This window comes from Conger conger, chromosome 8, assembly GCF_963514075.1.
Source record: "Conger conger chromosome 8, fConCon1.1, whole genome shotgun sequence".
Lineage (NCBI taxonomy): Eukaryota > Metazoa > Chordata > Actinopteri > Anguilliformes > Congridae > Conger > Conger conger.
This window is the reverse complement of record NC_083767.1, coordinates 47,142,756-47,156,177: the sequence shown is the minus strand read 5'-3', so window position 1 is coordinate 47,156,177 and position 13,422 is coordinate 47,142,756. Positions and strand designations below refer to the sequence as shown.

The window sequence follows — 13,422 nt, the reverse complement described above, 5'->3', positions numbered from 1 at the left end:
TTTAATTTTAACTTCCAATTACATGTACCGTAAAGGGAAGCTAAACTTCTGGTGCTAATAACCTTTCTCAGAATATCTACTGGAGTCTGGGTTGTAATCAAAATGTTACAGCTCCAAATGTACTGTACTGACATCTGTGCGTGCAAAGAAAATGCAGTTGCACCTTGTTCATTCGAACTGCCTTTCCCTTGAGCCTAAATGAATGTAGCCGTCTATTGTCTGCAATTTAATTACTTGAGTAAAGTTCATTCTTGTACATCAATATATTCCTTTTTTTTTTGAACGCACACTAAGAGAAATGTGGAAAAAAATGGCTTTGAGTTGAGTCAGGGGAGGGGGTGGTGTACATAGATCAAGACGATCTATTTAAATGTAGCAATAAAAGCCTGTAAACCGGAATGGCTCCTGCTGATTGGTAATTAAGCTGGAGCTTTGATTGGGAGATGCCACAGGCCAAAGACACAAAAGCTTCCGTCTAGACTGTGTACACTGCGATCTATCGTGCTTCGTCCTTGGTGCCGGCTCAGGGAATGTGTTATTGTGAAAGTCGCAAGTAAAGTGCACCCTGACACACTGGTATATTCTCTGAATTTCGTTCCCCTGCCTTCGGATTGGGCGGCGATGAGGTAGAGTGGGTGGTGGTGACAGCGAGTGGGCGGGGAGTTATTGTTGTCTTGATTTTATTCAGGTATTTATGGGTTTGTTATATGCTCAGGTCTATATGGCAGAATGCTATTCAGAAGTTTGGAATTAAATTTCAGAATTCTTTGTAGACTGCTTTTAGACTTTAATTGCTCTGATGGGGTTCTTCACTGTGACCGACCTGAACATTCACGACAAATCAAAGCATAACACACAACGCACAAATGACAAGCATGCTGCTGCCTGCTGCCTGTCAGGCTGAAGTGAAGGACACACAATCCCAAATGCCATTTCAAAGGGCTTTTATCCTGGGCTTGATTTGTGTTTTATATTGTTTATTTAATTTGTGCAATTAAAGGATAAGCCACAGAAACAGGACACCATAATGCACTAGATGTTTTCATTTTTCGAGGCCTCGATGACTTTTGTCAGTACTGCACTTTTTAAAGCCAGTTTAATTCACGAAATAGAGTAGGACTATATTATTTTAATAGTTGGTTTCTGAGTGTTGACCTAAAATAAAAGTAGAAAGCAAAACCTTGCTTATTTTTTCTTTTCTCGTGCCACATCTTCGGCACTGTTCTCAGTAGATTTATAACTGTAACTGCATCTCTCTCTTTCTCTCTGTCTCTCTGTGTCTCTCTCTCTCCCTCCCTCCCTCCCTCCCTCCTCTTTGCACACAGAAGCCTGGTATGGACTTGGCAGACACTTACATTACCTTTGTGAGGCAGAACCAGGACATCCTGAGAGACCGGGTCAATGACGAGATGTACACTGAGAAGGTGTTTGAAGTAAGTGTCAGCATGGCCCCTATGATCGGTGACAGGCCTCAGTGGCATACAGTGACATCTACACTCAGTGAGCACTTTATTAGGTATTTATTAGTCTTCTGCTGCTGTAGCCTATCCACTTAGAGGTTTGATGCGTTGTGTGTTCAGAGATGCTCTTCTGCATACCACTGCTCTAAGGTGTGGTTATTTGTGTACTTTCACCTTCCTGTCAGCTTTGACCAGTCTGGCCATTCTTTTCTGGCCTCTCTCATTAACGCGTTTTTGCCCGCAGAACTGCTGCTTACTGAAAGTTTTTTACACCAGGAGATCAGCAGTTTCTGAGATACTGAAACCACTCTGTCTGGCACCAACTATCATTCCACAGTCAAATTTTTCCCCCTTTCTGGTGGTTGATTTTAACTTTAACTGAAGGTCCTAACCCATATCTGCATTGCACTGCTGCCAAACAATTGGCTGCATGAATGTTCCTTAGGTGTTCCTAATAAAGTGGTCAGTCAGTGCATTTTGAATCAGTGTTGGACCTCAGTGACATACAGTGACATATATTTTTAATCATCCCAGGTATTTTTACAGAGTTGCAGGTTTTGGTACCTTACTCAGGGGTACACCTGTGATTTGAAACTGCACCCAACTGGTCACAGAGTCAGGTTCAGAAACTTCACTTCGCACTGCTGTTACCTTATGTGCTATGTGCTGAGTCCTGTGCTGAAATTTTTATGTGGTACTTTGACAAGACTATTCATCTTCATTTTCTTGTTCTCTCGTTTTCATTCCCATTTGTGACATACTGTATGCTTTTTAAATTATATAATGGCTGGCCTTTAAGTGTTGGATGCATTGAGTGAGCAGAAACGATTGATTCACTGTTTATTTTAAAGTGCATTTGGTAAGACCTTATATTTGAACCCTGTGTTCTCTGGTTGAGTCACTCCAGTCAGTAAGTATTGTGAATATTTGCCAGTAAACAGATTTGCAAGCTTTGTTTCCTAGTTACAATGTAATTAATCATAACAGTGTGCAGTGATGGTGGTTTAATCATGAAACTGATGATGCAGTTCATAGCAATGGCCTTTGATGTTGTGAAAATTACAATTATTGAAATTTCTAATCATTGTCACAAACACACACAGCAACCTTCAAACACAACAGCAATGTGTGAACTTCAGGGTGGCATCAGGGTCACATTGTGGTGTGAACAGATATTTGTTGCTGATTCTCTTCTGAATCTTTGAATAGCAATTAAAAATGTATGGCGGAACATTTCTACCATCTATACAGTGCCGCTTATAAAATATGCACTCAGTGAGCACTTTATTAGGTAGACCTGTACACCAGCTTGTTAATGCAAATATTTAATCAGCCAATTGTGTGGCAGCAACTAAATGCACAAAAGCATTCAGACGTGGTCAAGAGGTTCAGCTGTTTTTCAGACCAAATGTCAGAATGGGGAAGAAATGTGATCTAAGTGACTTTGACCATAGAATAATTGGTGCCAGACAGAGTAGTTTGAGTATCTCAGAAACTGCTTCACTCACAACAGCCTCTAGAGTTTGCAGAGAATGGTACAAAAACATCCAGTGAGCAGCAGTTCTGCAGGCAGAAATGCGCTGTTAATGAATGTGGTCAGAGGAGAAGGGCCAGACTGGTCAAAGCTGACAGGAAGGGGACAGTAACACAAAAAATAAGCACACATTACAACAGTGGTATGCATAAGAGCATCTCTGAACACACAATGTGTCAAACCTGTAAGCGGATAGGCTACAGCAGTAGAACATTCAACTATGAATGCAACGCCTCATATGGAGGCCAATCAGTGCCATACATGCTTATCTATGCACAGGTACATAGTCGGTTCATCTCTTCAATACCATGGCTAAAACTGAAATAATTAAACCTTTTAAACAATGCTAATTTTTTAGCTGATATAGAAGAGGAAAAAAAAACAACTGCCAGCTAAGGATTTCATTGTATTACCATACAGTTCATTTTTGCTGACTTGAAAGACATTGTTTTTCCCTTTAGAATCTCTTTTTTAATTGTTTATCCTGTTGAAAATCAAGTTAGTCATTTACTTTCTCATTGGGACTTTCACATTATCATTGGCTTCAAATCTTTTGTTTGACTCTGGGAATTGTACAGGCAATGAGGTTAATACCTTATTTTACTCCTTAAATTGACATGCTTGGCAGGCTTCGTTCTACCTGCTGTTTATAGCATATATAGAATAGCCAGTGTTTATTATTCTGTTTGTACTAAACATATTATAAAGTGAAATGTATATAAATGTAAAACACAATGTAATTAAGTGCCTTTACTGTTGTTGAATACACAAGAATAAATTGGGCGGTATAATGGCTTATAATGGTATATAGAAATGGGCTTGTAACTCCAATATTGTGGGTTCAATTGTAGACTGTAGCTTTGAGCAAGGTACATAATGTAAATTTCTTGAGTTAACATACCCAGCTGTATAACTGGATTGTCTGTAAATCAGAATCAGAATTTTTTATTCTTTATTCACCGAAGAACATACGTCAGGGACAACACAGGGCAATTATGACGGCATGACTAACACAATGCAGGCAATAAAAACAGTGGACAATAAAATACAATAAAAATGAAACGCAATAAAAATTGTGCAATTTAAAAATAGTGCAATACAGGGGGTGTGAAATGCAATGTGGTGCACCAGGTGCAATTGTGTAAGACAATACTTGCTGTTATGAGCTAAGTGAGTGAGGTAAATGATTGGTAATAATTGTTCATTGCTGCAACGGCTCTTGGAAAGAATATATTTTGATGTCTTTCTTATTGACCGAAAACGCTTTCCGGAGTGAAGTTTGTTGAAATAGTTGTGATTTTTGTGCACACTTCTTTACCCTGGCCTGGTCTAGGGCCTGTATAGATGGAAAACTGCAGCCGTAACTTCTCAGCCGTTTAAAAACAGAAAAGTAAAAAGTGTTTCGGTCACTCTGAATGGCAGAGTGTAAATGTGTCGTGAAGGTGGATTTGTAACCATTTGAACAGGATTTCATGTATGACTGATAGACAAAGAGCTCAGCAGTAATCACCCCCGCATATAAAGCCAGCCCACGCTGGAATGACTAGTCACTGCACCAGTGCCTGTTCAATTAGTCACCGACAAGCTTAATTACCAATCATATACAGATGGGCTGTGTCGAGCGAGTATCTTGGTGAAACACTTAAGAGTTGAGCTGTCATTTGCACCAGTACTTTTCTGTGGAATCCAAACATGTGTTAATTGCTTCTAATTAGTCAGTCACGATAGCTTGTCTCATAAAGCCACATAAAAAGGTTCTTTGCTGCAGTCTTGGAATTGGATGTTAAAAGTTTAGCATGTCATTTTTTTTGCCAATGCCTTACCTGCATATGTCATCCATGATAGATTATACTTGTTACAATTATATATTGTTTGGCTCAGCCACCACTTTCCTGTATAGTAAATCAGTCACACCAGATACCTAATAGTGCTGTTCTTCTGGGGAAGGTGGAAACCACACAGCTTAACTTAATCCACCTCTCGCCTTGGATGTCAGTCAAATGTCATTTGTGTATTGGTAAGGATTAGAGAGAGTACACCTGGGCCACACCTTCCTCTGCATCAGAGTACAGGAGACTGTTCAGCCATGATGTTCTCTCAGGAAAGCTGGCAAGCCCTTAGAACAAATAGAGAGCAGGATATATCCATTAAATCTTTTGCAGTTTCAACAGTGCAAAACATTTGTGCAGTTTATTTCCATTAAAGCTAGACAATGACTTGATAAGTAAATATACTGCAGCCTGTGAAACGGCCCAAGTGCCCGAATACCAGCACAATAACAGCCATTTCTCTGTTAAACGGGTCCAGTGTGTCAGATTGCATTGAGGGCGAGTTGAAAGTGGACGAGTTCATAGTGGGCATCTTGAGCACTGTTAGAAACATGTAGAGGGCTGAAACTTTGATTGACAAACACGGGTTGGCAACTCTTTGAACCATTAGTTCAAGCCCAAAAATGTGCCCAGATTCCTATGCCGGCCCTTTAAACATGTCAGCTGACCCACAGGAGAAAAGGGCTTCTCACCTTGGCTTGTACATGCCTGGCAGTCCTTCAGTGGCCCTGGTGAGTCGGTACAGCTACTGCCCAGAGAAGGACAGGGAGGAGCACTGCTGCTGCAGAGTATCAGGCTGCTTTGATAGCTGGCTCTGTCCCAGAAGATAACGGGCACCAGCGAGGCCGGAATTCAGTCAATACTTTGACCCCTTTCTCTAATCAGTGAACACACGGGTGAAGGTTCGCCTCAATCTGTACCCCTCAACATGCATTCATAAGTTTAGACAGCGTAATGTACTTTGCATTGTACTCTCCTGTGGTTAAACTAACTTAGTCCCATTCTACTACTGAGTGCTATCTACTCCTTGTTCTGTACGGTCTTCTTTACTTACACTTAGTCCTGTCTCAATACCCACATGTTTACATTTTGTCGTGACCCAATGCTGTTGTTAACTTACCCGAAGCTAAACATGAAGCTTGGGTAGGTGATCTTTTGGTGCGAGCAGAATCTGGTCAGAAGAAGAAAGATTTTGAATGTATTCAGCAGTGAACCCCCAGTCAGCCTTTCAGGGATGTGCGCCACAGTTTTGATAGGCAGGTAAGGCCGCTTCCTGGCTGAGAGCTGCCCTCATTGGATGTTAGAGCGATGAAAAAGTCCCTGAAAATCTGTCCTGAGACAGTCACAGATATCCCCCAGAGCAGTTGGTTTATTGTTAGCTGCTGGAATGTGAAGAGAATTTAACCAAATATTACCAAAAGAAATTGCCTACCCCAGCTTTAAGTTCCAGTAACACCCGCTTCAACTGTCACAAGGTAGACCTTGTACCGTCTCCCCTGTCTGATTAACATAGTACTGTTCTGATCATTGTCAAATGATCAACAATGGCACATTGGGCTTAACTTTGAGTAACAGTCTTAAGCAATAGCCATGGATGCAATCCACATGCATGTTAACAGTATCCAGTGTGGAAATCATTTAGCAAGGTTTTTTCAACAGTTTTTTTCTTCTTCTTTTTTTTTTTCAAATCTTATCTTGATATATAAACATTCAGATTGTCTCCTTAATGAAAATGATGACAGTAATGTTTCTTTCCATTATGCCTCAAAACCAGTACTGTGCTCTCATCCTTCAAATAATCTCCCCAGTGATTCAGTCCTGAATGTTTTCTCCTTTCCCTTTCTTCTTTTATACAAATATTTTATTCTCCCTTTCTGCAGGACAGGAAGTCTTTTGTAAAGCAGTTTTTAAACTCAATACTTTTCCTGTAAAGCTCTTTTCCTGTAATTTAAGTAAATTAAATAAGACCTCCCTCTCCAGGACATACTTTGGCCAGTTAGACGTTGCAGGACTCCAATCCACTGTCAGCTCAGCCAGGGTAATTATTCTGGACCTGTGGGCATGTTGCTACACCTAGGACTAGTGCTTTGGGTGCATGTGCCACCCATTTTGTATCTCTTGTCTTTGTTCCAAATATTATTAATCATTCTTTTTACATGGCTGCCCTGTACTGCTCTATGCTTCACAAAACTGTTCTCTGTCCAAACAAAGCACTTGTCAAAAGTAATGTTATGTAACTGCAAAGCTACGAAAACACACCTACAACTCAATCCAGGCTTCACAAAGCTAATCCAAAACTAATCCTGGATGAGCCCCCGTTTTTGTTGCTCATAGGGCCATTACAAAAGGAGGAAGACCACATAGGCAAATTATGGGGCAATTTTTATTTAATTAACCTAAGTTTATAAAAAGAATGGTGAAGCAGCATTGTATGGTGCAAACCTAAAAAACTTAACAAAAGCCAAAAGGTATCTGAGGGGGGGAGAGAGCTCTCTCCAACTGGAGACAGGCACGTCTTAACCTCTCTGGGAGCACTGGCCACAGGTGCTCCCGATCGCACCAAACCTCTGCTCTGCCTGCCAGCCACCTGTGAGAAACACGCCAACACGCAACACAGGCAGACGGAGCAGGGCCCCCACACCTCTCCAGGCCTGTGTCGCTCTGTGAGACTGCATGCTGCCCTATGCAGCTCTATGCTGCTGTGCTCTTCATTCTAAAAAAGTCCCATGGAAGAAAAATGCTTGGGTGACTTGGAGAAATTAAGAACATCTTCCACTATGAGACAATACTGATCTCTTTAATATGTGTTTTTAAACCCCACATGAACAGCACAGAGTGGCACAGAGCTACAGACAGCTTCCTACATCTGTACCATTGTACTTTCCTACATGCTCTCAAAAACTCACAGCAAGCACCTACAGTTCTAGAAATACTAATCATATTTCCAGTAACAGGTACATTTAACATCTCAGGTGGTGTTATTCTCACAGCTTTATGCTGTATCAGAGTTGTATAAGGACCCTAAATGCCCATCAATGCACACTTTCAGGTGGAGAATCCAGAGACTGGATTGTGGAACATCGCAATATTTCTTTCAGTATAAAGATATATATTTTGCCCATATTGATGATAGCAGGCTATTGAATTGCATCAGTTCACTAATGTCTGAAGGTTGTATGGCTACGGTAATGTGTAAATAGTCTGAGCATACAAATATGATACAGGTATATTGTTGTATTTTTAATGAGTGTGTATCAAACAACATCACTGTGTGCGTGTGTGTGAGTGTGTGCGTGCCTCTTTATGTGTAATTTATTCATTTGTGTATTTAATGGCTTCCTGGAGAATGTATGTGAAAGCTGGTTGACTGCTGAAAGCACAGAGGTATGTAATGAAAGAACGCTGCTCGCTGAAGCTGTAATCTGTTGCAGAGAAAGGCCAGTGGGCTGGGGGTGAGGCCTGTCCCTTTGTTGGGTCTTTTTGCATCGTTGGTGGTGGGGGGGGGCCTTCTGAAAGCCCAGGCCTTGTCCGGGCCTGACCTGGTCTTTATCCCTGAGCGGTTCCACCGGGCCACAGGGACAAAGAGAGGGAAGACCCTGCCCTCCTCGCTCTCTCTCCTTCCCTGCTCTCCCCTCTCTTCTCTCTCGTGTGTCACCCTGTCTTTCTCCCCATCTCACTCTTTTCTCCTTGTCATTGCTTTACTTTCACTCCTCTTTCTCTGTCTCCCTCTTCTCACCCTCCCCTGTTCACCTTCCTTTTCCCTCACATCTCACTCTCCGCTTTCGCTCGCTCATTTTCCCTCTCCGTTCTTCACTCATCCTTTCTTCCTATTCACTCTTCTGTTTACCTCCTTCTCCTTCTCCCTCCCTCCCTCCCCTACGCAGTGTCAAACTGTTCTTTAGAGTCTGAGGGGGATCTTGATAGGTGGAGAGTGGCGTTTTTTTTTTAAAGCCAGACCACTGTGAGAGCCCTTGTAACCCCGTTGTGCCAATTTCCACAGGCAGCAGCTCCGGTGGGGCTTATGTTCACCTGTTTACTATTTAAAAATGCTGAGGAGCGCATTGCCCCAACACTCCTCTCCTGCTCCCTCCACTCTTCCTTCTGCATCCTGCCGTTTCATCTCCGTCCGCTGCCCCCCCCCCCCCCCCCCCTCCTTCGCCACCCCCCCTCCTCCTAGATTAGGTTTGAGAACTTCGCCGCAAACACTAGATTAGACTGATGTTGTGTTTTCCGTGCTCCTGTTGATTTGTTGAACCCTGCTCTGGCCCGCAGGCAGGCGCGGCGAAACGGGAAGGCAGAGCGCTAATGTGACTCACCCGCCCACAGTCATGCACGAGGAGCGCGGAGCGGGGGGGTCTCGCTGTGCGGGCGTGGGGAGGGGGGGCTGGAGCCGGAGCAGGGCTGGAGGGGGAGGGGGGGGGGGGGGGGAGAGAGAGGTGTCAGGAAATGGGGAGAGTAATGCATGCCCTTGCAAAACGCAGGGCCACGGATGAATAGGAAAATAATACTGATTAAAATGTTGATGAGTCGTGCAGACAGAGGCGGCACATATCTACGGCCGGTTCACAGGTGTGAAATTTGCTCTCCACTATTACTTTAATAACAGTGATTGGGAGCCCTTAAGTGTGTTATTACCGCGGTGCTGGCGTGGCACAAAGAGGGATCTGAACCGCTGGCACGGAAATCCGCAGCATGCAGGAAGAGGAGAGGGTGGAGAAGTGTGGAGTGCTCCTTCACCTGCGTGATTAGCGTGCACCCGTCACATCCATCTGTTTCTCCTCTCCAGGACTAACCGGCTTAATGAGCTCATGTCATCGCCCTCCATTTTGCAGCCATTTGATTCAGTTTAGAGGGCCGCGCGTGCTTTTTTTAGAGCAGGGAAAATGTTTTGAGTCAACGCTAACGAATGCTAGGGAACATTGCATTCATTGTTTTTAATGTTGTGGAGGGGATGTTTAAGTGAAACATTGTTATATGAAAATGAGCTCAAAGATCTGAGACTTTGAAACTCAAAGTTCTAAACATCTAAAATTTAAATGTATAACAATTATTTAGATTAATCATTTTAACATTGGTCTAAGACTAGCTTCAAAATAATACAGCTTTTAAATAATTTGGTCATGATAAACCATCCAATAAAAGAAAAGTAGAAAGCTTTTTCTGATTGTTGGTATTCCTAATAGAATGGAGAATCTGTCTCAACTAGAAAATCATTTAGGGCTATTGTCCTCTTTTACTCTGTAAATACTTGCTATCCAATTTGTATTTTGCAGAGCAGTGTGCGTTTGTTATTACAATAATGAATACATAGTGGTACTTTATTTGCATAGTATGCACCCTAAACCACAGCAACACTCAAATATTCTACACATCCATACATACCTCACATTATTTTATTAAAGTTTTCAGATGTTGTGTTCAATTCAGAAACATAATCTACAAATAACTCTGACTCCCTAAAAACTCTAACTACTTGAGATGTGTGTTCCAGTGATCAGAGCCTTTTTTATTTTTAAGTAACTGTTTTTGCTGCTTGTACATCTTGTGACCTGCACACAGCTGTTGAACAGAGCAGTTTCACACTCTGTGAAGCACAATAATGCATATCTCCTGGGAAAGCTGCCCAGTTCATTAATTAGCCTGCTGTTACATACTTCAGGAGTACCTTTAAATTGAGGTATATGGCTTACTAAAGCTTTTACTGTAAAAGTAATGTAAATTACTTTTACAGTATCTATAGCTAATTCAAATCAACGAATGCCAACCTGGATAGGTAATTACTTTGTGTAATCACATTTGCATTACAATACAAGTAACATGGTAGTTCTTCCTCCAGCAGAACGGGGTTATGAATAAAGTGGCTTTACCTTTTGGTTGTAGAATGTCCCTGTTCAGTGTCACCGTGCCACCCCTCAAACCTGCCATAGGCCCACTCCCCACCACTGGGTTGACAGTGCTTTAAGGGTGTGTAGGTGGATGTGAATGCTGTGTGAGTGGACACATCTCTGTGTGCTTCACAGCAATGGTACACCGGCACCATGAAGGCGGTGTGCGTCTGGCTGACAGACAGACTCGACCTGCAGCTCCACCTGTACCAGCTGAAGACCCTCATCAAGATCGTCAAGGTAACAGGTGCCGTGGTAATCGCAGAGGAAGGCGTGGACCCGAGCACGAGGTCATAAGCACTAGCGCTGACAGGAGAGCGCATGAGCACGCTGAAGTGTGTTCCGGTTTATTTATACCTGGCTTGTCTTTACAATGGGGGATGAACAGAGGGGTCCACTACAGACACTGGAGCCAACATGAAGCTTCTCCTCACTTCTGTGCACATCCAGCCCCTTTGGATTATTAGGGATAAAGTTCACAGAGAGATAGGGAAGGATTGCGGTGTCTAGATGCTCAATCAAGCGACAGACATCTCGGTCTTGTCTCCGAGTCTTTAAAATGATTTAAGCTATCAGTTATCCGTGGAATAAAAATTGATAGCAAAAACAATTGTATTGTCTGCAGCCTGGGATTACCCAGAAATCTCTGGGATAAGTGCGACTGAGATTGTTTGCCAAGTGACGAAGCCAAGCAGAAATGATGCATCTGCTGTGCGATTGGTTTCCCATTCATACTGCGTATCTTAACAATAACAGATACTTTCCAACTCTAGCTTTTCAATCACAAGAAGGCATTTGATATTTCTATGTTTAATGATATGTCAGGAACTTATCAAGTGCTATTTTTGTATTCCTTGCTTAATTACATAAATTCATGATGGACAGATACACTCAGTGAGCAATTTATTAGGTAAACCAGCTCGTTAATGCAAATATTTTACTGACAGAAAGATGACAGTAATGCAAATATGCAGAAGAGCATCTCTGAACACAAACCTATTAAAATGGATAGGCTACAGCCACAGAAGACTTAAATCTAAAAAATAAGTCTAATAAATACCTAATAAAGTGCTCACTGGGTGTAAGAAAGCAAGGCTTTTAATTCATACTGAAAGTTAAGCATGAGGAGATTTTGATTTGATTGCTGCTTTGAAATTTGTAAATAAGATTGCCGTTTGCCATGGAACAGGCAAGGTAAGCCAGCCCTTTGCATATTTCTTTTGTTGTAGAAAACATACCGAGACTTCAGGCTGCAGGGAGTGTTGGACGGAACTCTGAACAACAAGAGCTATGAGACTGTTTACAACCGTCTGACCGTAGAGGAGGCAACGGTCTCCGTAACCGCGGGCGACGGACTCCAGGGCATCACAATGAGGGACAGTGATGAGGAGGAGGGGTAGAGGCCCGTGCAGCATCACTCTTGTACACAGTGAAGAAATTCATCCAGAAAACATGAATGAATAAAACTTGCATCTGTACATGTGCCACACTGTGCTACTAATACATTGGGATTCTCGTACTTGAGTGACCATGTCCCTTGCCTCAGAGTTCATTGTTGAGCTTGTACAGTACCCCTCAGTGAACACCAGGGGGCGCAGAACCTGTCTGTTTGTTGTACTTTTATGTCTCATTAGTGTGGCCAAAATGTCACGTGGCGTCATATTTTCTCATTTCAGTTCCTGATATGAATTACAGCAACAGTTGGAGCAGAATACAGACTTGTCAAAATGAAGGCTCACGAGAGTGGAACGGTCCACTCTGCCATCAGCCAGAATGGAGGTTATTTCACTTTAACCATTGTTAGGGTGAATGGGGTTCTTGCCAATAGTAGATCTGTGGGCGCCTTCGTGTTTACTGTATGAACTATGAAGTTAAAGACCAAAGCACTACGTCTGTTGTAGACCAGTTTTGCTGTTTACTGTATGTTTGAGCTTATGATTAGTAAAAATATTTTACATGATAGCTGTGATTTATCTGTGTCCAGTACTCAAGATTGTGTATATCATATTTAAAAGATAGATTAAGTCTATGTTATACCAGAACACTTCAGTGAATTGTGTCAGTGAAGTACAAAGGAAATCAACTTGGGGAGATGTATATTTATATTGTCATCTGTGCACCTGTATTTGTTCAGGTGTGTTCTAAGTGTTAGAATAAAAGTGTTTTAATTCAACTCTTGTGTCTCTTTTCTGTAAAATGAAATTGCATGTCCCTGTAAATTACCATATTTCTCCATTTGAAAGTATCTCCAGAGATTACTCATCCCAGTTATAAATAATGAATGTGACATGGGATAATAGGATGTTCTGTGGCAATAAATGCAGAAATTTCATGATTTGAAAATTGAACTAATAAGAATAAATATAGAGCGGTTTCAAATATGCCAAATATTTCAAATATTTGCCATGGAGAACCATTTTACCCATTTCAACTCAACTCATTAATTGGATTGTGTATGAAAGAGTATTCCCACTTAATCTATTAAATGTGTCTATAGAGATGTCCTTATTTACATAGTTTGATCAGCCATGTTCTTGCACTGGTTCAGAATATAAATCCAGGTTGGTGTAACGTGTGTACTTTTTATTGTTATGGATAGAAACTGGTAAATACGATAGCTTCTGGTTTTCAGAAAAGTATATTTTGAGTAAAAAAACAACAACATATTGTATTAGGCCTATACGTTGTAAAGGTAAAGGTGTTGTAAAGAAATT

General features: G+C 41.8%; 1 protein-coding gene across 5 annotated transcripts in view; it reads left to right on the top strand.

The window, feature by feature from the left end:
* The window catches only part of cadps2 (Ca++-dependent secretion activator 2), a 126,224-nt gene extending 113,343 nt beyond the window's left edge, over positions 1–12,881 (top strand). For 4 of the 5 annotated variants that reach the window (XM_061250876.1, XM_061250874.1, XM_061250878.1 and 1 more), the window contains 3 exons: positions 1,326–1,433; positions 10,844–10,948; positions 11,938–12,881. In XM_061250876.1, coding sequence (XP_061106860.1) covers positions 1,326–1,433; positions 10,844–10,948; positions 11,938–12,108 — 384 coding nt within the window. In that variant the 3' untranslated portion in view covers positions 12,109–12,881. The remainder of the gene's footprint in view (positions 1–1,325; positions 1,434–10,843; positions 10,949–11,937) is intronic. The other variant, XM_061250875.1, reaches the window with a different exon arrangement.
* Positions 12,882–13,422: the final 541 nt, after the last annotated feature.